Below are 23872 nucleotides of genomic sequence, written 5' to 3'. Positions count from 1 at the left end.
GCAAAAGTGAAAAGCATCACTATGGATATCAATGACCTCAATTTTTGTCACCAGTAATAACATATTTAATTTTGAAAAACATTGGGAGAATATTGTCGACTTATTCCATTGACACAACCAAAAATTGCTTTTTTCCAATCAATTTAGTTGTAATCAGTAAAAAGTCCACATCAACTTTACTTACATTTTGTTATAATAAGTGACAACATATTAAAATTTGAATATCTAAGGATTGGTTGCCTAGTCCTCAGTTTACTTATTTGTGGGTATTGTTTTGCTTAAAGATCTTCCATTGAAGAAAATATCGCAAAACTAGAGCTGAAACATGTTATGATTTTAAATTCATAAAAACTATGTGCAACTTAAGACTTCTTCAAGTGTCTAATACTTAAAGACAGATTATGAATTAAAACTATCCTGACAGTCTTTGATATAAAGCAAATCAATATAAATAGCTTCTGTATTTTATTGACAGTAAATATCTTGAAATTACTGTAGCAGCTCTAAATTATAGTAGCAAGTTACATTATTGCAAGTCACACTCATTAATATTGATTTATAATCATTTCTTATATATAATATACATATTAATTACTTTGGTAACATATGAAGAGACATTACATCTTTAGAAGTTCATTGTCTTTTTATCACAATATTTGGTTCTTAATGTGAAAGTTTCATTTCATTATTTTGGACTTGATCCATATATTATCAGTTTCCAGTCAAGATGAACTATCTATTTTTAAATCATTGCTTTGTCATGACGGACCATCTATTTGTGAATTGTCACTTTGTCTTGTTGGACCATCTATATGTGAATCGTCTGTCTTTTTTAATGATTTTCTTTCATAGAAGTACAGTAATTCAAACATAACCTGAAACAGAAAAAAATATTCATTTTGATATCTGTTTCTTTCATAACAATCAAAATAAGTTTGCTTCTGAAATAAAAAATAACAGCATTATCATAACAGTTATAAATAGATGATATCCATGTGTAATACAATGTACATCAAATTTAATTAAACAACAAAAAAAGTAAAGATAGGTCCAGTTTTGTGTACCCTAATTTTGGCTGGGTAAGTCAATATTTTTTATCAGAGATTTGACAGGTCATGTTATACATATTCTTCAATTAAACTTATGCAAGACTTTTTTTTTAAAGAAATCTGTTCAAATAATAAAAATTATCCTGGTCTTTTAACAGTCTTAACAATGGTATACATTCAATAATTGCAGGTTTAGGGGAAAAAAAGAAAAGAATATAGTATCATATATTTGACCAAAAAAACCCTAAAAGTTAGACAAAATATTTTGCTGGATTTTTCATAGAGAACATATGGCAACAAAGAATTTCAAACTCTGAAAAGATTGCCAAAAAATTTGTTTATATATCAAGTAAGTGAAATTGGCAGACATAGAAGTGTTTTCCTTTATAAAATTAACCGTTACCTCTATCATAATAAGGAGAATGATAATCCTTTCCAATCTTTCTGTCCTGGTATCAGCTGCTTGTTTATCCACGACTTCGATCACTTGTTCACAATAATTCAATTTTTCATTCATCACCTGAAAGACAATAATTTTTATCATGAATTTATTTCCCTTTAATATGAATAAATAAAGATGTAAGGTATACATCAATGAGACAGCAAACAAAAATCAAGACATCCTTTACTAAACCAGACTTCATGTGTGCACTTAAGGAAGCTGGCTTGTCATGTTTTTGTTTTTTTGTCAGATTTTCGGAATCCTCTGGTTTTATCCATTTGAATGCCTTGAAAAAATTTGCCCGGTGACCCCCATTTTTCTTTTTGTAAATCTTTTACATGTATAATGATAAGCCATCTGTAAAAGTCTTATAAAGTTTTAATTACTTTTAAACAGTTTTTGAGAACTTCAACTTGTCAATGATAAAGCTATGAAAAGTCAAGAGAGAATTTTTTCCTGGCAAAATTTCAATGGCTATCATCTCGAAAACAAGCACGGTGACCTATATAATTTTTTTGCTCTTTGGATTCCTTTATTAATCCCCTATCTATATAAACTAGTATTTTGAAAAGTTAATTACTTTGAAACTGAGAAGCGAACTCCCTTAAATAATTAATGATATTTTCAAATATATGATGTTTTCCCTATAATACAAATACTTTTCCTTTTAATAACAGATTAAAACGTAAAATGCCTTGCCTGCCACAATATCTAAATTATTCCATAGGTCAATGAACTTTAAATTTGATGTCATGGTTACTTGCAACACATCAGATGACTGATAATAAATTGACATACAAACATTATAGATCCTCTGTAATTAATCATTTAAGAATTTTACAAACTATGGATAATTTTATTGTTCGTAACCCAAAATGAAAATAGCATTATGTCATTATGAATTTCTTTTAGATTACCCAGAATGCATTATATTTTAGTTTTACATAATTACTCACCTTAGTTCTCCTACCTATATCTAGGTGGTTATATAAATGTTTATACAATGTTTCTAATGCATGGTGCTTCTCCCAGTAAAAGTCGGGTGTATTTAACAACTCAGAGTTTAAGTTCATCTGAAATCTGAAAAAAATAACATTGAAATATTATTTACATTGCTTCACCCAAATACTACATAGATATGGAGTAGCCCAAATACACGTAACTCATTTTGAAATAAAAATAGACCCATTGAAGTAATTCAATATGATAGTATTCTGCATCTGTTTAGATTTATATTACAAAAACATTATTTATAATTTTTCAAAAGTTCAACCTGGTTCTTGCTTAAAAATTACATTATTTTTCAAGTTAAATCAAATAATTAGAAGTTTAAGACTGATATTTTCAATAGGTGCCCAACTTAAAATTGCAACTATAGCTGCATGCTTATTCCATGAAAGATGTCAATTGTTTTTGCCTCCTGCCACTAGTACTCTATATAACAAAAATTAACAATCTTATGGTTACACCGACTACCACAAGTACAGAGATAACAACCTTCGATACAGATCATAGGTGAGAAACAACATCACATTACCTTAATTCAAATATTTCTCCATGCATTTTCAAAATTTCTCTTCTTTTACAGGGAACTTTCTTTTCTAATTTAAGCACCTAAAATAAACACGACATTAACTTGCACTACTGCATTGAGAAGTTCAATATATCATGTAAGAATTGCCAGTGTGTTTGTTTTCTTAGATAAACAAATCTTTTGTATTAAGATTTTATCAAGCATGAATGTTTTGTAAGGCTAATGTAAATACATCTAAGAATTTAGCCTTTTTCAACTGATTTTTATTGTTTGTTTTTATGTTGGTTGTACTGTTGTTCTGTGCCTGTCCCAAGTCAGGAGCCAGTAATTGAGTGGTCGTCCTTTGTTGCTGTGTTACATATTTATTTTTAGTTAATTATTTTGTACATAAATTAGGCCTTTAGTTTTCTTGTTTGAATCATGTTACATTTATCTTTTCAGTCCTTTAGAGCTGGCTATACCATATTGGGCTTTGCTCATTGTTAGGGGCCGTGCAGTGACCTATAGCTGTTAATTTCTATGTCATTTGGTCTCTTGTGAAGTTCTCTTTGACAGATCTATTATATAACGCATTACTGTCAAGCTACTGACCAAATATGAAATCAATCTGCTCAGATGTGTGTTGTGAAAAATTCTGAGAAAATAAATGAAATTGAGATATCTTTTAATTTGAAGGAATAAATCTTTTAACCATTAGCTGTAGATCTTACCCTATTTATTGGTTCTATAGAGTCAACAAGACTTTCTAAGGCTGATTCCCAAACTGCAAGTTTTACTGAAGAAAAAAAAATTGCATTATAAATTGAAACAATTTTCTTTTGAAAAAAAATAAATAGTGGCATTCCAAGGCATTTCTTTTAAGTTTCCCCAAAGCAAGGATAGTCGATCCTATATGTTCAAATTATTAAAAATACATTCATTAAAAATCTTAAAACACATTTATCAACATAATATTACAAAAGTGTTAAATATTTTTTTTTAATACAAATTAAATGGACATTTGATTTTGTGGTTTAACAAAAGTCTGCAGACAAATGTTTATAAACAAATTGCACTAAGTTAACCATTTAAGGTGGTACCCAACACTTTCACTAAAATTAATTTGGCTCGTTTAAATTTCATAAAATTTTGACAAAATATATACTTTGTCCCTTTGACAAAAATATAAAAATTTCAAATAATTTGAACCAACCATTTTTTCAGAAAATTACACTGGTTATATAGCAGTTTGACAAATACTAATTTTGATCATTTAGAAGCTTTATATTCCCTTAACAACATAACGTAACTAAAACGTTTAGCTGATTTCACAGAGTTATCTCCCTGTAGTGTTAGGTACCACCTTAATTCATGGCTGACCTGTATCAAAGATATCCATGGTAACTTACCAGTTTGTGCCAAAGCATTAGAGAATGCATATTTATGAGGATTAATGGTTTCAGTGACATCAATGTGGTCTAAGTCTTGAATGAACAGCACATCACCTTGTAAACACGAGAAATTCCTGAAAATAAAACATCACCATATAGAATTCACTGTGATTAATAAAATGAAAAAAACCCAAAGATTTTATAGCCAGTATTAGTCTTCTGCATTGTTAAAGGCTGTTTGATTACCTATAATTGCTTATCCCCTTTTATTTGAACTGTAGTGGATAGTTGTCTCATTGCATTGGCAATCATACCACATCTCCTTATTCTCATAAAGATCATTACTTTCTACAAGTAATTTCAGATGAAGGAAATTTAATAATAGTTCTACTTTTTTCTTTGATAATAATATACAGGTTTAAAAACTTCCGACCTGAAGCAGTATATAAAGCAAAAGATTATCAGTCCAGCACAAACAAGGTTTGACTATATGTCACTTAAAGCAGGATATGATTATAAACAGATATATCATGTTAAGGAGGGGTATTTGCGAAAAATACCAGTCGAGAGAATGTTAAATTTCACGAGCCGTAAGGCGAGGGAAATTCATTCTCAAGACTGGTATTTTTCGCAAATACCCCTCAAGAACATGATATATCTGTTTAATTACACCGAATGTTAATGTTCAAAAACGCATTGATGATCGTGACGTTACAAGCGTCCAGTCGGATAGAGTATTTTTTGGCAAATACCACGGCAGAGAGGGTAAAAAAGGCATATCCTTTTGGCAAATACCCCGGCGGCGTTAAAAAATGAACGATATTCATTTGATAACAGTGAATTGGTGAAAAATACACTGGCTTTCAACCAATCAAAACCCAGGATTCTTACATAAGGTGTAATTAAAAAAAAACTCAGGTGCGAGAATAAGCCTTTGTTTTTGGTGTGGTTTAAATTTGTGTTTATCAATTCTCTGTTATATATGTTTTGTATATACATGTATACTGTTTGTCTTTTGATCTTTTTTTTATTAGTTTATTTTGAACTTTTTATATTTGAATGTCAATTTGTTATCTTTCACCTTTCTGAATATGCATGTAGCATTTGCTACTGAAAGTTAACCATCTATCAATCACTCAATCTTACTTAGAAGAGGAGTACTCCATCCACTCCTCTTCTTCATAAATCTGGTCAAAGCTGTATGGTTCATCTATATGCCTATGTAAAAATGTTAATATTGCTCGTCTCTGAAAAAAATAAAAGATTTTATGTATAAATAAATCAGTTGATTTTTCAGTGTTTGTTTTTTTAGAACTTAAACACCAAAATAAGAGCAATGTCAAGTTCCTAACAAAGCAAAAATTGTAGGGTGTATATTACTTTATATTTCATTTATTTCTTTAACCCTTTCACTGATAGCTGCCCAGACAGATGCTACTCTGAGATGATGGCTTCCATGGCTACTATTACTCAATATCTTTATAATACATTTAAATGTCAATAAAAACTTATTTTTAGTCTTTTTTGTCTAAATTATTCTATTAATGCACTAACACCATGTACACAGTTTTGTTCATCATGTTCATGTTATTTGCAAATTTTTGGTTTTATCAGGTTGAAATTCTCAAAATTCAACTTTGTGACCCAAAACTTTAATTTTTTAACCCAAAATGGCCAAAGTTTGAAAAATTTAATCAGGCTGTACAAATTCCTAACACAGAATGATGTCCATTCCAAGTGTTTTGTACATAAAACAGCATTTTATGTCAAAACAAGAATGTGTCCATAGTACACGGATGCCCCACTCACATTATCATTTTCTATGTTCAGTGGACTGTGAAATTGGGGTCAAAAACTTAATTTGGAATTAAAAGTTCATATCATAGGGAACATGTGTACTTATAAGTTTCAAGTTGATGTAACTTTAACTTCATCAAAAACTACCTTGACCAAAAACTTTAACCTGAACTTCGCACTATCATTTTCTATGTTCAGTGGACCATGAAATTGGGGTCAAAACTATAATTTGGCATTAAAATTAGGAAGATCATATCATGGGGAACATGTGTACTAAGTTTCAAGTTGATTGGACTTCAACTTCTTCAAAAACTACCTTGACCAAAAACTTTAACCTGAAGCGAATGGACGCACGCACGCACGGACGGACGGACAGACAGACGGAGGCACAGACCAGAAAACAAAATGTCCCTCTACTATCGTAGGTGGGGCATAAAAAGTATAATAGTCTGGCTTCAAAAAAGAAAGATAACTTGTGTTAGCAACGTTTTGAGTGGGAAATGTAAAAGAGGTATTCCGATAAAAAGAGACTCATCGTCAGCGGTCTGAAACATGAAACTAGGTAAACCTGGATTCGTCTGACAAAGGGTTAATTAATTTATCTAATACTACAATCAATTATACTAAAGGAACGAACTTGCCAAATTTAACAGTTGTTCTGGCATTAGCATATATATTTTTACAGACATAAACTATTTACCATGCATTAATAGTACTTCCGAATGCCAAATTATCTAACCCATAGAAAAATCACAAATACTCATAATTGATACTTCAATAATAAGATATCGTTGATCTCATTGGGGTCTAAGCGGGTTGTGGGATTGCTGATTTTTTGTAAGCGTGACACTTGAAAGTCTTGTGCTGTGAAAACGGGAAATGAAGTCTAGCAGGACACGGGAAATAACAAAAAACGAGAATTGCTTACATACATGGTGTAAGCGGGATACAGGAATTTGACAAAATAGTAAGCGGGATCTGGGGTCAGAACCACCCAATGAGACCCTCGATTTCCAGTTGAGCATGATTATTGTGTAAGTGCAAACTTCAAGCTTCTAGATACATTCCTAAGATGGGTGCCACATATGGAGCAGCATATGCTTACCCTAGCTTCCAGAGCACTTAAGATCACTCTTGATTTATGGTAGGGTTTGTGTTGCTCTTTAGTTTTCTATGCTGTTTAAACTTTGAAAATTAATTTCATCAATTTAATTATGGTATCTTAAAGTTTTATTTCAGAAATTTTTGTAAGAGGGTTTGCTCAATGTTGAAGACCTCACTGTGACTTTGAGATGAAGAACAGCAATAAAAGTGCTTGTTTCTTTGCTTTTTGTGTTTTTCCTGTACATGTACTGATTTTATGTCATGAATTAATACCCCAATATCACTTATTGTTTCAAATATTACCTCCAGTTCAGGTACATTCCAACATACCATGGATCCTTCCCTAAAATATAAAACATTTGCTGTATTCAATACTCATTTATTCTTAGACTAGTTTAGTCTCTGCTAATTGAAAGTTGGGAAATATATTAATCTAAAAGATATTGAATAGACATTCATCTTTTTATATAGACTATATGTTAACTTTTTAGAAGTCATTTTTTTTTATTTTTTATTTATTGAATTTTTATATTTATAATGCAACTTACTGTACAGCACTATATATATGCCAATGTTAACTTTTTAGAAGTCATTTTTTTTTATTTTTTATTTATTGAATTTTTATATTTATAATGCAACTTACTGTACAGCACTATATATATGCCATAAATTATTTAAGATGTCATTTTGAATTTCAGCAGCATAAAATTGTATATCCTTAATGCAAGTAAATCTGAAAATATCGTTTGTCAGATATATACCTGAATATGAAAACTTCTTTTGTACGATCAGCTTCTCCTATTATATATTTTGATGTAAGATGCAATAAATCCTCCATGTCTGAAAAAGGGTAAAACAAAAATAGGTATAAACAGGATAAAGGAAAACATATATTTTAAATTTTATAACATATCTCCCTACAGACATTTTAGTTTGTTGTCACAATATTATTTTTGCTTGTTAGCTTTTTATATATTTTTTTTTATTGAAATGCTTGGGCACTGTTTCAATCTATTAATCTACTCTTAAGATCTTTCTCTAACATGTCTAATGCAAAACATAGATTTTGACATTTGTCTTGTTCTGTAGTTTTTTAGCCTGCGTATCCCAGGGACGCTGATGAGTGTAACTTTCTTTAGCATGTATAGACAATTTGCCAAAGAGAACACATGAACTAAAAAACTGCTAAGCTTTGGCTAAAAATGTTCTTGGTATGACAGACAGCAGAAGGCTAATACAACCGAAAATCTAGACCAATATTTCTGATTATTAAGTAGAACAGGAAACAAAAGTGGTAATTTCTAAAGAAATTTCTAATAAAAAAACACATTTTAGTCGTTATATTTTCACACTCAATATTTGAAACTTACAAAAAATGTAAAACTTGTAGAAATGTTTCAATGTTCAACAGTGCATCTAAAAAAAGCTTCTGTTAAACTAACTGATTCTATTTCTATCATTTCTATACTCTATCCTGTATGATATATCTATCACAAATATTATCAAAATAAAAGATAAATAGAATTGAAGTTAATTTCTTCAACAATGTAATTGTAATATACTGATCAACATTTCAAAGTTTCATAAAAATACATTTGACATATATATCATATAAATATATGTGTGGACTAAAAAACAAAAGAAAAAAAGAAAAAACCAAATAAATCAACTATAATGAATGAAACTTAGAACCAAAACTAAACCAACTGATTAAATATTAATTAACAACAAAACACATAACTAAGACAACATAATGTTTTAGTGTTTCAGCTATGATTCAAGGGCACAGTGGCACAATTTTGAATAAAAAGACACTTTAGCACCTTTAAAGTACAAAAAAGTCAAAATCATACAAATTATCATAAATGATAAGGAACAGCACCATACATTAAACAATGCTTTTTCAAACTAAAGTAGGGATATGCATTGATGCAATTTTTCAATCATTCTGCTATTTATTATGGTTCAATGCCATAAACAATTATTAATTAATACAGTATATATAGAATATATTTACATTTATTAATTTTGCCCAAAATCTCTTGGCCAAAAAATTGATCTACTGGTAAAATTGGTTAGGTTAGGTTTGATTTTAAAAACCAGGGTCAGTATATATTCAATATAACCAAACTCTTGTATCTTTTAAACTATTTATTGATTTAAGAAAAGTCCCCTCGACCTTTTTAAGAATATTCTTAATTTTTGCATACAAGACCTTTTTTGTTCTAACAAAATTGATATCAAGTTTACACAATCACATACGAAAATAAGCAAAAAAGGCAACATAAATGTATTTGAAGATCTAGAGGGCACATAGGAGTGCAAAGAAAAATGAAAGGACATTGGAACCTCCAAGTTTGGGCTAGCTGGAACACTGGGTTGTCAACATTAGTAAAGTATCTATCTATACCATTCATTGCCATATGAGAAGCTATAGTCTGCCCAGAATCTAAAAAAGGTAATGAATTGAACAAGTCAGAGCTCAGACATAAACACGTCGTTTTTTGTTTTGACTTGCACAAGTCAAAAAATGCATTTATGATAAAAATGTACTTTCATTTCTAGACTTATTTAAGTCAGAAAATGACAGACTTGTTTAGGTCTATTTATGTTTGTGAAAAGACTTAATTTTAATTTATGGCCAAAGTGTACCACCTATGACAGCATAAACCTGTCTGAGAGTTCACAAGGACTTGAACTATCTATATTTAATTATCTTATTGAACATTTTTACTAAACATAGATTATTTTTCTCTTTTTGTGTGATTACAGATGGTTGCATTGTAAAGTAAATAAACATTAATTCCGTTTTTTTAGGCTTTCATGCATATTTTTCCTTAGAAGACAAAGCATTGTCTTTCAATGTTTTCATAATTTCATGTAGATGCTGGACCTTTTTATCGTTATGCTAGGGTCTTGAAGTTGACAAATTTTGGTAACTTATAGACTTATAGGAGACAATATTTGCAGCTTTTTAATTCAGGTCAAATATTTCTTGCTTAACACTATTCGACTTATTGCATGAAGTCATAATTTGTCTTAAATTAAAGGGAGACAAATCTTAAAACCTTCAAGTTTAGACCTCTGTCAGTCAAAAGCAGATTTAGACTTATTTATGTCTGTGCTCTGACAGTGGTGATACAAGTAGTGAGTGGTGCCATCTTTGATATATGTTCTAAGTAAGGGACATATATCAAAGATGGCACCACTCACCACTGTCACCTATCAACAACAAAACGAACCCTAATTACCATTGAAAAATGTCTGGTCTATGAAGACATTTATTATATAAGATCATCAAATTCTTTAATAAAAGATTTTTTAAAAAGGGTGAAAAGTCAACTATACATATAGACACAATATAGGAATCAAAGCTGATATATATTCTCCGAATTATAATATGATAATAGATATAAGAAGATGTGGTATCAGTGCCAATGAGACAACTCTCCATCCAAGTCACAATTTATAAAAGTATAAGCATGATAAACATAGATTTTTAAGAAAAGAATATTTCTTAATATTTCTTAATATTTTACCATCCATTACTTGTGTAACTTTATACACAGCTTGACTTCCAATAATTCTCTTCAGATTCTCAAGGTCAATGACACGTTCTGTTAAAGGGTAAGCAAATACTTTCATATATCCCTGTAAAACAAACGTTCTGTTAAAGGGTAAGCAAATACTTTCATATATCCCTGTAAAACAAACGTTCTGTTAAAGGGTAAGCAAATACTTTCATATAACCCTGTAAAACAAACGTTCTGCTAAAGGGTATGCAAATACTTTCATATAACCCTGTAAAACAAACGTTCTGTTAAAGGGTAAGCAAATACTTTCATATATCCCTGTAAAACAAACGTTCTGTTAAAGGGTAAGCAAATACTTTCATATATCCCTGTAAAACAAACGTTCTGTTAAAGGGTAAGCAAATACTTTCATATATCCCTGTAAAACAAACGTTCTGTTAAAGGGTAAGCAAATACTTTCATATACCCCTGTAAAACAAACGTTCTGTTAAAGGGTAAGCAAATACTTTCATATAACCCTGTAAAACAAACGTTCTGTTAAAGGGTAAGCAAATACTTTCATATAACCCTGTAAAACAAACGTTCTGTTAAAGGGTATGCAAATACTTTCATATATCCCTGTAAAACAAACGTTCTGTTAAAGGGTAGGCAAATACTTTCATATACCCCTGTAAAACAAACGTTCTGTTAAAGGGTAAGCAAATACTTTCATATACCCCTGTAAAACAAACGTTCTGTTAAAGGGTAAGCAAATACTTTCATATACCCCTGTAAAACAAACGTTCTGTTAAAGGGTAAGCAAATACTTTCATATACCCCTGTAAAACAAACGTTCTGTTAAAGGGTAAGCAAATACTTTCATATATCCCTGTAAAACAAACGTTCTGTTAAAGGGTAAGCAAATACTTTCATATATCCCTGTAAAACAAACGTTCTGTTAAAGGGTAAGCAAATACTTTCATATACCCCTGTAAAACAAACGTTCTGTTAAAGGGTAAGCAAATACTTTCATATATCCCTGTAAAACAAACGTTCTGTTAAAGGGTAAGCAAATACTTTCATATATCCCTGTAAAACAAACGTTCTGTTAAAGGGTATGCAAATACTTTCATATATCCCTGTAAAACAAACGTTCTGTTAAAGGGTAGGCAAATACTTTCATATACCCCTGTAAAACAAACGTTCTGTTAAAGGGTAAGCAAATACTTTCATATATCCCTGTAAAACAAACGTTCTGTTAAAGGGTAAGCAAATACTTTCATATACCCCTGTAAAACAAACGTTCTGTTAAAGGGTAAGCAAATACTTTCATATATCCCTGTAAAACAAACGTTCTGTTAAAGGGTAAGCAAATACTTTCATATATCCCTGTAAAACAAACGTTCTGTTAAAGGGTATGCAAATACTTTCATATATCCCTGTAAAACAAACGTTCTGTTAAAGGGTAGGCAAATACTTTCATATACCCCTGTAAAACAAACGTTCTGTTAAAGGGTAAGCAAATACTTTCATATACCCCTGTAAAACAAACGTTCTGTTAAAGGGTAAGCAAATACTTTCATATACCCCTGTAAAACAAACGTTCTGTTAAAGGGTAAGCAAATACTTTCATATATCCCTGTAAAACAAACGTTCTGTTAAAGGGTAAGCAAATACTTTCATATAACCCTGTAAAACAAACGTTCTGTTAAAGGGTAAGCAAATACTTTCATATATCCCTGTAAAACAAACGTTCTGTTAAAGGGTAGGCAAATACTTTCATATATCCCTGTAAAACAAACGTTCTGTTAAAGGGTAGGCAAATACTTTCATATATCCCTGTAAAACAAACGTTCTGTTAAAGGGTAGGCAAATACTTTCATATATCCCTGTAAAACAAACGTTCTGTTAAAGGGTAGGCAAATACTTTCATATACCCCTGTAAAACAAACGTTCTGTTAAAGGGTAGGCAAATACTTTCATATACCCCTGTAAAACAAACGTTCTGTTAAAGGGTAGGCAAATACTTTCATATATCCCTGTAAAACAAACGTTCTGTTAAAGGGTAGGCAAATACTTTCATATACCCCTGTAAAACAAACGTTCTGTTAAAGGGTAGGCAAATACTTTCATATACCCCTGTAAAACAAACGTTCTGTTAAAGGGTAGGCAAATACTTTCATATATCCCTGTAAAACAAACGTTCTGTTAAAGGGTAGGCAAATACTTTCATATATCCCTGTAAAACAAACGTTCTGTTAAAGGGTAGGCAAATACTTTCATATATCCCTGTAAAACAAACGTTCTGTTAAAGGGTAGGCAAATACTTTCATATACCCCTGTAAAACAAACGTTCTGTTAAAGGGTAGGCAAATACTTTCATATACCCCTGTAAAACAAACGTTCTGTTAAAGGGTAGGCAAATACTTTCATATATCCCTGTAAAACAAACGTTCTGTTAAAGGGTAGGCAAATACTTTCATATATCCCTGTAAAACAAACGTTCTGTTAAAGGGTAGGCAAATACTTTCATATATCCCTGTAAAACAAACGTTCTGTTAAAGGGTAGGCAAATACTTTCATATATCCCTGTAAAACAAACGTTCTGTTGAAGGGTAAGCAAATACTTTCATATATCCCTGTAAAACAAACGTTCTGTTGAAGGGTAAGCAAATACTTTCATATATCCCTGTAAAACAAACGTTCTGTTAAAGGGTAAGCAAATACTTTCATATACCCCTGTAAAACAAACGTTCTGTTGAAGGGTAAGCAAATACTTTCATATATCCCTGTAAAACAAACGTTCTGTTAAAGGGTAAGCAAATACTTTCATATATCCCTGTAAAACAAACGTTCTGTTAAAGGGTAAGCAAATACTTTCATATAACCCTGTAAAACAAACGTTCTGTTAAAGGGTAAGCAAATACTTTCATATATCCCTGTAAAACAAACGTTCTGTTAAAGGGTAGGCAAATACTTTCATATATCCCTGTAAAACAAACGTTCTGTTAAAGGGTAGGCAAATACTTTCATATAACCCTGTAAAACAAACGTTCTGTTAAAGGGTAAGCAAATACTTTCATATATCCCTGTAAAACAAACGTTCTGTTAAAGGGTAGGCAAATACTTTCATATAACCCTGTAAAACAAACGTTCTGTTAAAGGGTAAGCAAATACTTTCATATATCCCTGTAAAACAAACGTTCTGTTAAAGGGTAAGCAAATACTTTCATATAACCCTGTAAAACAAACGTTCTGTTAAAGGGTAAGCAAATACTTTCATATATCCCTGTAAAACAAACGTTCTGTTAAAGGGTAGGCAAATACTTTCATATATCCCTGTAAAACAAACGTTCTGTTAAAGGGTAGGCAAATACTTTCATATATCCCTGTAAAACAAACGTTCTGTTAAAGGGTAGGCAAATACTTTCATATATCCCTGTAAAACAAACGTTCTGTTAAAGGGTAGGCAAATACTTTCATATACCCCTGTAAAACAAACGTTCTGTTAAAGGGTAGGCAAATACTTTCATATACCCCTGTAAAACAAACGTTCTGTTAAAGGGTAGGCAAATACTTTCATATATCCCTGTAAAACAAACGTTCTGTTAAAGGGTAGGCAAATACTTTCATATATCCCTGTAAAACAAACGTTCTGTTAAAGGGTAAGCAAATACTTTCATATATCCCTGTAAAACAAACGTTCTGTTAAAGGGTAGGCAAATACTTTCATATATCCCTGTAAAACAAACGTTCTGTTAAAGGGTAAGCAAATACTTTCATATATCCCTGTAAAACAAACGTTCTGTTGAAGGGTAAGCAAATACTTTCATATATCCCTGTAAAACAAACGTTCTGTTAAAGGGTAAGCAAATACTTTCATATACCCCTGTTAAACAAACGTTCTGTTAAAGGGTAAGCAAATACTTTCATATACCCCTGTAAAACAAACGTTCTGTTAAAGGGTAAGCAAATACTTTCATATATCCCTGTAAAACAAACGTTCTGTTAAAGGGTAAGCAAATACTTTCATATATCCCTGTAAAACAAACGTTCTGTTAAAGGGTAAGCAAATACTTTCATATATCCCTGTAAAACAAACGTTCTGTTAAAGGGTAAGCAAATACTTTCATATATCCCTGTAAAACAAACGTTCTGTTAAAGGGTAAGCAAATACTTTCATATATCCCTGTAAAACAAACGTTCTGTTAAAGGGTAAGCAAATACTTTCATATATCCCTGTAAAACAAACGTTCTGTTAAAGGGTAAGCAAATACTTTCATATATCCCTGTAAAACAAACGTTCTGTTAAAGGGTAAGCAAATACTTTCATATATCCCTGTAAAACAAACGTTCTGTTAAAGGGTAAGCAAATACTTTCATATATCCCTGTAAAACAAACGTTCTGTTAAAGGGTAAGCAAATACTTTCATATATCCCTGTAAAACAATATCAATAATATATTTCTTTTCAAATTGAATTGATATCTTAAATCTGAAAGTAACAATAAAATGAAATGCTGTGGATTCATTATTATTCTTTGGATACCAATTTTTGTCGGATTGGTTGGCAAAGATGAACCACAAATTCAAATGTTCAAAGAATTACAAATTTGCTATTCATGTCATGCATGTAGGCATTTTTAATCAGAGATTGGCAAAATTATGAAATCACAAATCCATTCAAATTGGTACATGTACCCACGAAAATAAATAGTCTATAATTACCGTAAAATCTAATCCTTTTACTGTTTGTCATGTTTATCATTGCATTGTTGTTTGAAAAAGCTACTTTTAATCTTTTTATTTTTGCATGTTTGGATTTAGAAATATGCAGTGTGCTGTATTCATCTCAGATGATAACTACCTACCAATATACTTACACTGTATGTTTGTTGTCAGTTAATTCAGTCATATAATGCTGTGCAGCTTACATTTGGCTTATTTAAAATTGGTTTTGTATACATATACATGTATGTGTCTATAGAAAGGCATTTAACAAATCACCCACAATGTTAAAATTTTACTGTGAAAATTACAAGTACAAGTGATATTAGACTGATCATGAATCCACTTTGTTTAAATGTACATCCATGTAAAATATATCTGTTACTTTTTGGTATAATTTACTTGAACAATGCTCATGAAAGCAATTGGTGACTCAGTCAGTGAATCGGACTGTCATAATAATCAGTGAGTACTTCAAATTAAGAAATTATTGTTATGTTTTTTTCTTATTGCGAAAAATGTGACAGGGTTATCAATGTTATCAATATCATCGCAATAATTAAAACTTGCATTTTGATTTTTTTTATATGAATCAAACAAGTTTTTTCTGTATATAACAAAAATTAAAATCGCATTTTAGTCTTAAATGACAAAATTGCAATAATAAATGCATGCAATAATTTCCGAATTTACAGTATCTTATCACATTTTTTCTATGAGAATATGTTGTAGTAATTCAATTACTAACTCACCTCTTTTTCTTTCTCTTCTTTCACTCTTTTCTTCTTAAGTCTTGTCACTGTTAAAGCTGTTACTTGCTTTGGTGATTGTTTCCCCTTAGTTGCCATTCCTCTGTGACATTGACAAGGGCAGACAACTTTTGAATTGTCTCCCTTTGATATTGTGCTCATTATACTTCTGTGTAAACTGTATGTGTAATGTCTGTGACTAGATGTTTTCAATGACATCATATTTTTATATTGTGAAGCTTTCCAAAGCACCCTAGATTTGGTATTAGTATAAGAGTTCAAAGACTGTGCAACAATTCTAGCAGAACTGAAAATATTTCGACAAACCATTGTTATAATTTTCAATCTTTGTAGCTTGTTTGATATTCTTTCAGATACAATAATCTATAGAAAATATTGTTCATCTTCCATCTGTAAAGCCTGCAACAATAAATATTAATATGGATTTGTTGATAATAAACTGTATCATATACACAATGTATGCGCTTATTTCATTTTGTACATGTTTGTGACAAAGCCTAAACATTTTTTTAAAATTTATGTAAACATTAAACGATCTTTTTTCATGTATTTAAAATATATCACACACTGCACCTGAGTACAATCAGGAATAACACAGGGAAGTGTTATATATCTTTAAATTATATGGTCATTTTTATAAATTTTCTGTTTACAAAAATGTGAATTTTTCGAAAAACTAAGGATTTTCTTACCCCAGGAGTAGATTACCTTAGCCGTATTTGGCACAACTTTTTGGAATTTTGGGTCTTCAATGCTCTTCAACTTTGTATTTGTTTGGCTTTTTAACTATTTTGATGTGAGCGTCACTGATGAGTCTTATGTAGACGAAATGCGCGTCTGGCGTATAAAATTATAATCCTGGTACTTTTGATAACTATTTACACCACTGGGTCGATGCCACTGCTGGTGGACGTTTTGTCCCCGAGGGTATCACCAGCCCAGTAGTCAGCACTTCGGTGTTGACATGAATATCAGTTATATGGTCATTTTTATAAATTTTCTGTTTACAAAAATGTGAATTTTTCAAAAAAACTACTTAAGGATTTTCTTACCCCAGGAGTAGATTACCTTAGCCGTATTTGGCACAACTTTTTGGAATTTTGGGTCTTCATGATCAATGCTCTTCAACTTTGTATTTGTTTGGCTTTTTAACTATTTTGATGTGAGCGTCACTGATGAGTCTTATGTAGACGAAATGCGCGTCTGGCGTATAAAATTATAATCCTGGTACTTTTGATAACTATTTACACCACTGGGTCGATGCCACTGCTGGTGGACGTTTCGTCCCCGAGGGTATCACCAGCCCAGTAGTCAGCACTTCAGTGTTGACATGAATATCAGTTATATGGTCATTTTTATAAATTTTCTGTTTACAAAAAAGTGAATTTTTCGAAAAACTAAGGATTTTCTTACCCCAGGAGTAGATTACCTTAGCCTTATTTGGCACAACTTTTTTGGAATTTTGGGTCTTCAATGCTCTTCAACTTTGTTTGGCTTTTTAACTATTTTGATGTGAGCGTCATTGATGAGTCTTATGTAGACGAAACGCATGTCTGGCGTATAAAATTATTATCCTGGTACTTTTGATAACTATTTAAATCAATGACCTGCAAGACTCAATATGTACTGTCATCATGGTCATTAACAGTTTGTTTAATATACAGATGCATCTAAAATGATGAAGATTCAAAACAACTCTAACAGCATGAACCAGGGCTCACACTACTTCAGAATCATAGTGAGAAGTGACTTCTCTTTTTGAAAAGGAGATGGAGAAGTGGTGAGATTTGAAAGAGAATTTCAAGTGCTCGTTTTCATTAAGCGCTGTTAAAGTCAGAATGTTGCTCCCATAGACTCAATATAAAAAAAAACATAAAAAAAAAAATCCCTACCTACATGACCTACCTACCCTAACTTTTTTTCAAATGTAGCTGGAACCACACATAATTTTTTATTTGGCCTAATAATTAAATCAACCTCTTTTCTGAAGAAAATAAGTTTTTAATGTCTTTAGATTTCTTTACTGTGAAATGAAAAAATGCTGTTTCATTAACTTATTAAAAATTAAATTTTGCCGATGACTAAAGTCATGAAAGATACTGAAATCAAGTATTGTGACCTACAGGGCGACTAGATTTCGCTTTTGATGGTAAGGAAAAGCGAAATTGTCGCCCCAGTTACATGGAAGCATGAAGGTACCCCACAACGACACTCATGACAGTCTGTGCTCTTGTACAAACAATTATCACGTCTTGAAAGGCAATTATATTTTTTTCTTTGGCGCCTTACCGCAGGAAAAAAAAATAGCATTCCAAGACATAATTATTTGGACTAGAGCACAGACTGTCATGAGGTTGGTAATTGGGTACCTTCATGATAAATAACAGTAAAAGTTCTTGCTAAATGACATTAACAGTAATTGTTGGTGTATGATGATAAAATGTACACTTTATTTTAGAAGATAAAAACATGGACTGGGATGATTGGTTTTGACTAATTACTTTATTTTCTTCCAAAAAATGATTGTAAAGATATTTATTTGAGACCTTTGAAAACGGTAAAATATTAAATGATGATAAAGGTAGTCCAAATGCATACATGTGATGGACTGTAAAATTCAGATCAGGAGATTTGGAAATTTTGGTCAGGAGATTGGACCTCAGATCAGGAGGTTTTTTATCGACATATTTTTCATCGTAAAACTAACCATATGATGTTAAAATCTGTCTTTTTTGGGTTTTTTTGTGTTTTTTTCTTCAATCTTCCTTGTGAATGGCATTAGTTAAAGTCTGTATATAGTAAGGAATAATTGAGAAGAATCATTTTTTCTTTTGTTTTACATTGTTGATTGCTGATGAGAATCTTTTTTTCTTTTGTTTTACATTGTTGATTGCTGATGAGAATGATCTTTTTTTATTTGTTTTTCATTGGCATTGGCTTGAGATATAAGAGAGATATATGCTATACATTTATTACATAATAAATAAATAATAAATTAACAAACAATAACAATGGGTATGCATGGTTAAAAGCACTAATATGATGACAGAAAACTGATCATTGTCATTGTTTAAACTCTTTCATAATAAATAAGTTAAAGCACTGTCTATTTTACATTATTTTACACTAATGTCTCAAAGTTTAAGCACTGGTTGTGGAGCACTGTGACTGGTTGGAGGTACATGCTGACTTGGCTGCTCTTACTAGACTTGGCTCTGGCTTGTACAGGTAACAGTCTGTATAGTTGTTGATCTTGATGCTTAGCAGGCTATGTATGGTCTTGGACTCTAGGTTGTCTCTGCTGTCTGTCTGGATCTTTTTCAGCATGCTGAAGGTTCTCTCTGTGTCTGCATTGGAGTGTGGAATGGTAAGCATTACTTTGCTGAGTTGGAAGAGCAGATCAAACTGGGGTTGGCCACTTGGAATCTTACGTTGTGCCATGGACTGCCAGAACTGGTTCATAGTAGTGTTTTCTTTGTCATAAGGTGGCAGGTCTGACTTTGGAGAAAGGATGTAGTCACTAGCCTGGTCTTCAAGTTGTGATTTCTGGTCAGGACTCAGAGAGAGAAATCTGTCTGACAGACTGGCAACTATAAGATAAAAAAAATATTTATTATTATAAATAAGAAATATAAATATTTTCACAACATAATATTACAAACAAACATTGTCTCATTGGAAATCATACCACATCTTCTTTTTTATATTGACAATAAATATACTTCTTTTTGGTGTTTTGTCTCAAGTAAACCTACAAATACTTTTCTGTAAACTGTGTCATTGGTGTTACCATATATTCATTTTGTTTCATTTACATGCATTTAAGTAACATAAATTACCATATTAAACATAACTTACCATCTTCTGGTGACACATTCTGTCTGGTATCTGGGTTGAGGTAGGCAATGGTCTGCAACACCTTATCCTTGAAAGGAAACTTTGCAATCATGGTAGACACTGTTGTGCAGTAGAACTGTCTTACAGAACTGAAATAGAAAAAAAATTATAAGAACACTGAATTAATTTTGCTAATCAATATTGATATTAATCACGATTTTAATATAGAAATTTAGTTGAAAAAAATATGTTCAGATACTTATGTTTCCCATTGAATATTTTTATATTTTTAAAAACAGTGAATAAAAGCTGACTATAAGTACCTGTATGCACTACCCATATTAAAAAAAAAGTTTAAATACCTGTAAAACCTGTTGACAACCACTGGTGAAAGCTCCTCATGGTCACTGAGGAACTCCCTAGCTGTCCAACCAATGGCTATCCTCTCGTTGTCGTGCTGATTCTCTGTAGACTGGAAGTCGACCTTGGTGATGTCTTGCTGACTGGTGATAACCTTAGTGCTGACAAATCTGGCCATGAGTTTACGGAGAAGACGAACCATTTCTGTGTGCAGAAACCCAACCATAGACTCACCAGCCTGTAATAAATAATTAATATTATTTAAAAATGTATATATTAGAATTTTAATAAATAGTTTTTAAAATAGTATACAGTACATAATAATATGATACATTTTTTTGTATTTCAATCAATTTCTAAAATTATATTTCCGTTGGCTATCTTCTTTTGTTGTTATACTTCTTGACTGGTTTTGTTGTCTCATGTACATATACCCTATCTAATGCTAAATATATAAAATATAAATAAAAGTACCTGAAACATAACATTGAAGTCGTTTAACACAGGAAGGATGAAGTCAAGAAAGGCATAGTAGAGCCACATCTCGTCGTTGACTAGGAATTCTGCACACCTCATAATACGACCTGGCTTCTCACTCTCTGCATGACTCTGGAAGTAGGACTTTAGGGCTGGCCACTGCTGGAGTAATCGTCTTACACATCTCTCTAGGGACAACCACCTGGTACCACAGTGCTTAAGTAACTTCATGGGTTCTGTGTCTGTGAAGTCAAGGAAACTGTTGTACTCTTCTTTGCGTTTAGAACTGAAATAGATAAACAAATAATTTATAACAGAAAGTCAATAGTTATTCTTCATTTTAACATATGTTTATAACAAAAGGTAAATTACAAAGTAAATGAATAGAGTTGATTTAAAAAATTGAGTCACTATATATTAAATATAATTAATTATATGAAAATGTTTTCAACTTATTTATCACATTAAAAAAATGTCTCATTGGCAATCATACCACATTTTCTTTTTTAAATCTGAATAAATTATCATATTAATTATACCTGTGATAAAAATGGAAGAAGACATCTATAAGCAGGTCATCTACTGGTAATGGGAGGGTCTTCACTGCTTTCTGTGCACAGATGTTTGCCAGGTGACAAACACAACCAACGTTGAAAACATTTGGGCTCTTCTCTCGGACTCTGGTGAGGACACTGTTGTTTTTACCAATCATGACGTTGCAGTTATCTGAAGAATAGCCTACACAGTTGGACCATGGAATGCCCCTTTCACTGAAATACAAAAAAAAAAATTAATGTTATGAAAGCAAATTATATGTCACACATAAAAATATTTTACACACAATATTTTATAAATCCATATCATAGTCTCATTCTCAGAAGTTGACTTGGCTTGCCTATTTTATTCCTAAAAATTTTATTCATAGTGATAGAAAACTGATAGATGTCTCATTGCCAATCATACCACATCTTCTTTTTTTTTTTTTTATTAATGTGATACTTACCTAAAAAACCTTGTCAAGACATCTGAAGATGCTGTCACTGGTACCAATGTTGCAGGTAGGTATGCCAACAAAGTGTGTTGCGATCTTCTGAAGGGTTGTGTTGTAGACTCGGACTAAGATGTTGAGCTTTTTGTTGTCACCCTTGTCGTTGGACTCGTCTATCATTACAGCAAACTTCTCTTCTTTACACATGTCAGTGACTTTGTTGTCCCAATGTGGTGCTAGTGCCTGTGTTACAATGTGTGTGGTCTTTGTACGTCTGCAGGCGAACTTCTGTGCAGTGGGTGAGTCTGGAAACATAACTTTCATACATAGAGTCAAGTGGTCTGCAATCATGAATGGAAGGTTGTGGTCTGCAATAAAGTTGGCAAAAACAGTCTCTGCATAAGTAACTTTGTCAACGTTGTTGCTGTTGGTGAACATAGATGCTACTGATGGAGTTGTTGAAATGGATCCATGCTTCTGCTTGTGAGAAGGGGTCTCACTGTGTCTGGTGATGTCGTTACGGCCCCCATAACAGATCTTGAAGTCTACTTTGCAAGTGGTGCAGTATGCCTGGTCTTGGCCCTTGGAACTGGGTTGGCACCATTTGAAGTCAGCTTTCCAGGCATTGTTAAACTTAGTCATATATTTCTGTTGTTTTGAAACTGGTGTCTTTGAAGACGGAGATAACTGTCGTTTTGGCATTTTGAACACATAATGGTGTACAAAACAATCATTTTGCTTATATAATGTTTCAGTCAGCTTGTGTAGCAAACAGCTCACATTGAGCTGAAACCATTCCTTTTTCCAGTATTTTTATATACAATAAATGTTTTTCTCGGCATCAAAAAACTTCCGATAAATGTTTACACAACAACATTCCATTTTCTATCAATGCCGGTATTTATCGGTATTTACCTTTAATCATCCTTGGCGTGTGCCATAAACAGAAGCCACATAGAGTGATTGATATACCAACACCTTATGATTGTTCAATCAAACTATTATCACTTGTTAATTAGCCTTTAGCAGGGATTAAAATCTCCACATGTTGCGTAATCAGGTAATTTCAGTTTACACCGGATACGTTCGATAAACCTCATGTTTTTACGACTTGTTAAAATCTCGGGTTTTTACGATCTCAATGATAAATTTTGTAAACAAAATAGTAAAAAATGGCGACTGAAAATTTTCATTCATGAAATTTTTTCTGCACGGGATTTTTTTCTCTTCGACGGGAGGATGGGAGGGGACCCCTGAAAACGGGAGTTTTGTACTCCCGTCGGGAGGTTCACATGCATGCAAATGACTGTTTGACGCCTTATGTTCATGATGTTAAATGGCATTACTATCTGTCATGCCTGTCTGGTAAATATGTTAACGTTTTATAAATTTGTTGTGACCTTGTCCCTACAGAATAGGCAATTGTGGGAGGATATCCAATTAGGGGATAGCCCTGTATTGAAAAATTAAAAGATTCAGATATTTAAATATTTTATCATCTTCCTTTATCCATCTGTCATCTGATAAAACTATGATGACATGGATGAAAAAGCTGTTTGCGTACCTTATTATCGAAGAAGACTCTAAGAATGTCATTTAAAAATGCTTGTCATCTCGAAAAAGTTTGTAATTAGTATTTCTTACAGTTTTTTTGTAAAAACTCTCAATCGGAACAACTCGGCCTTTCTGGTTGCACGAAGAAATAACCTCGTATGCATTAGGCGGAGGAATCATTGTCCGGAAAATTTTCCGATTCGATTCAAAATTATATTTTTCGACTGGACTGGTACATTTTTTTTACCACTACTGATTTAACTTGCTCCTGTCCGGAAAATTTTCCGATCCGATTGAATTTTATATTTTTTCGACTGGAATGGTACAAATTTTTTACCATTACTTATTTAC

The 23872-nt window shown here is 31.9% G+C and overlaps 2 protein-coding genes across 4 annotated transcripts; both read right to left on the bottom strand.

Moving 5' to 3' along the window:
* Nucleotides 1-448: 448 nt before the first annotated feature.
* On the bottom strand, nucleotides 449-23631 carry LOC143076015 (required for meiotic nuclear division protein 1 homolog). Of its 3 annotated transcripts, none has more exons than XM_076251621.1 (13): nucleotides 23532-23631; nucleotides 16288-16704; nucleotides 10836-10947; nucleotides 9707-9745; nucleotides 8058-8136; nucleotides 7600-7639; nucleotides 5542-5642; nucleotides 4414-4529; nucleotides 3736-3800; nucleotides 3029-3105; nucleotides 2448-2571; nucleotides 1453-1569; nucleotides 449-875 (listed from the first exon to the last, which is right to left on the bottom strand). In XM_076251621.1, exons 2-13 carry the CDS (start codon nucleotides 16612-16614, stop codon nucleotides 759-761), a joined length of 1314 nt encoding a protein of 437 aa, XP_076107736.1. In that variant the 5' UTR covers nucleotides 16615-16704; nucleotides 23532-23631; the 3' UTR covers nucleotides 449-758. The 3 variants fall into 3 exon arrangements, with proteins under 3 accessions (XP_076107736.1, XP_076107735.1, XP_076107737.1); XM_076251620.1 differs by having other exon boundaries at nucleotides 23612-23631; XM_076251622.1 differs by lacking the exon at nucleotides 9707-9745 and having other exon boundaries at nucleotides 450-875; nucleotides 23612-23631.
* LOC143076014 (uncharacterized) lies at nucleotides 19261-21885 on the bottom strand. Its single transcript, XM_076251619.1, has 5 exons — nucleotides 21519-21885; nucleotides 20977-21265; nucleotides 20505-20740; nucleotides 20164-20291; nucleotides 19261-19895 (listed from the first exon to the last, which is right to left on the bottom strand). The coding sequence occupies exons 1-5, from the start codon at nucleotides 21689-21691 to the stop codon at nucleotides 19447-19449; spliced, it is 1275 nt and encodes a 424-aa protein (XP_076107734.1). The 5' UTR covers nucleotides 21692-21885; the 3' UTR covers nucleotides 19261-19446.
* Nucleotides 23632-23872: the final 241 nt, after the last annotated feature.

This window comes from Mytilus galloprovincialis, chromosome 5 (assembly GCF_965363235.1).
Source record: "Mytilus galloprovincialis chromosome 5, xbMytGall1.hap1.1, whole genome shotgun sequence".
In the NCBI taxonomy this organism is placed as follows: domain Eukaryota; kingdom Metazoa; phylum Mollusca; class Bivalvia; order Mytilida; family Mytilidae; genus Mytilus; species Mytilus galloprovincialis.
This window is presented reverse-complemented; position numbering and strand designations above follow the sequence as displayed.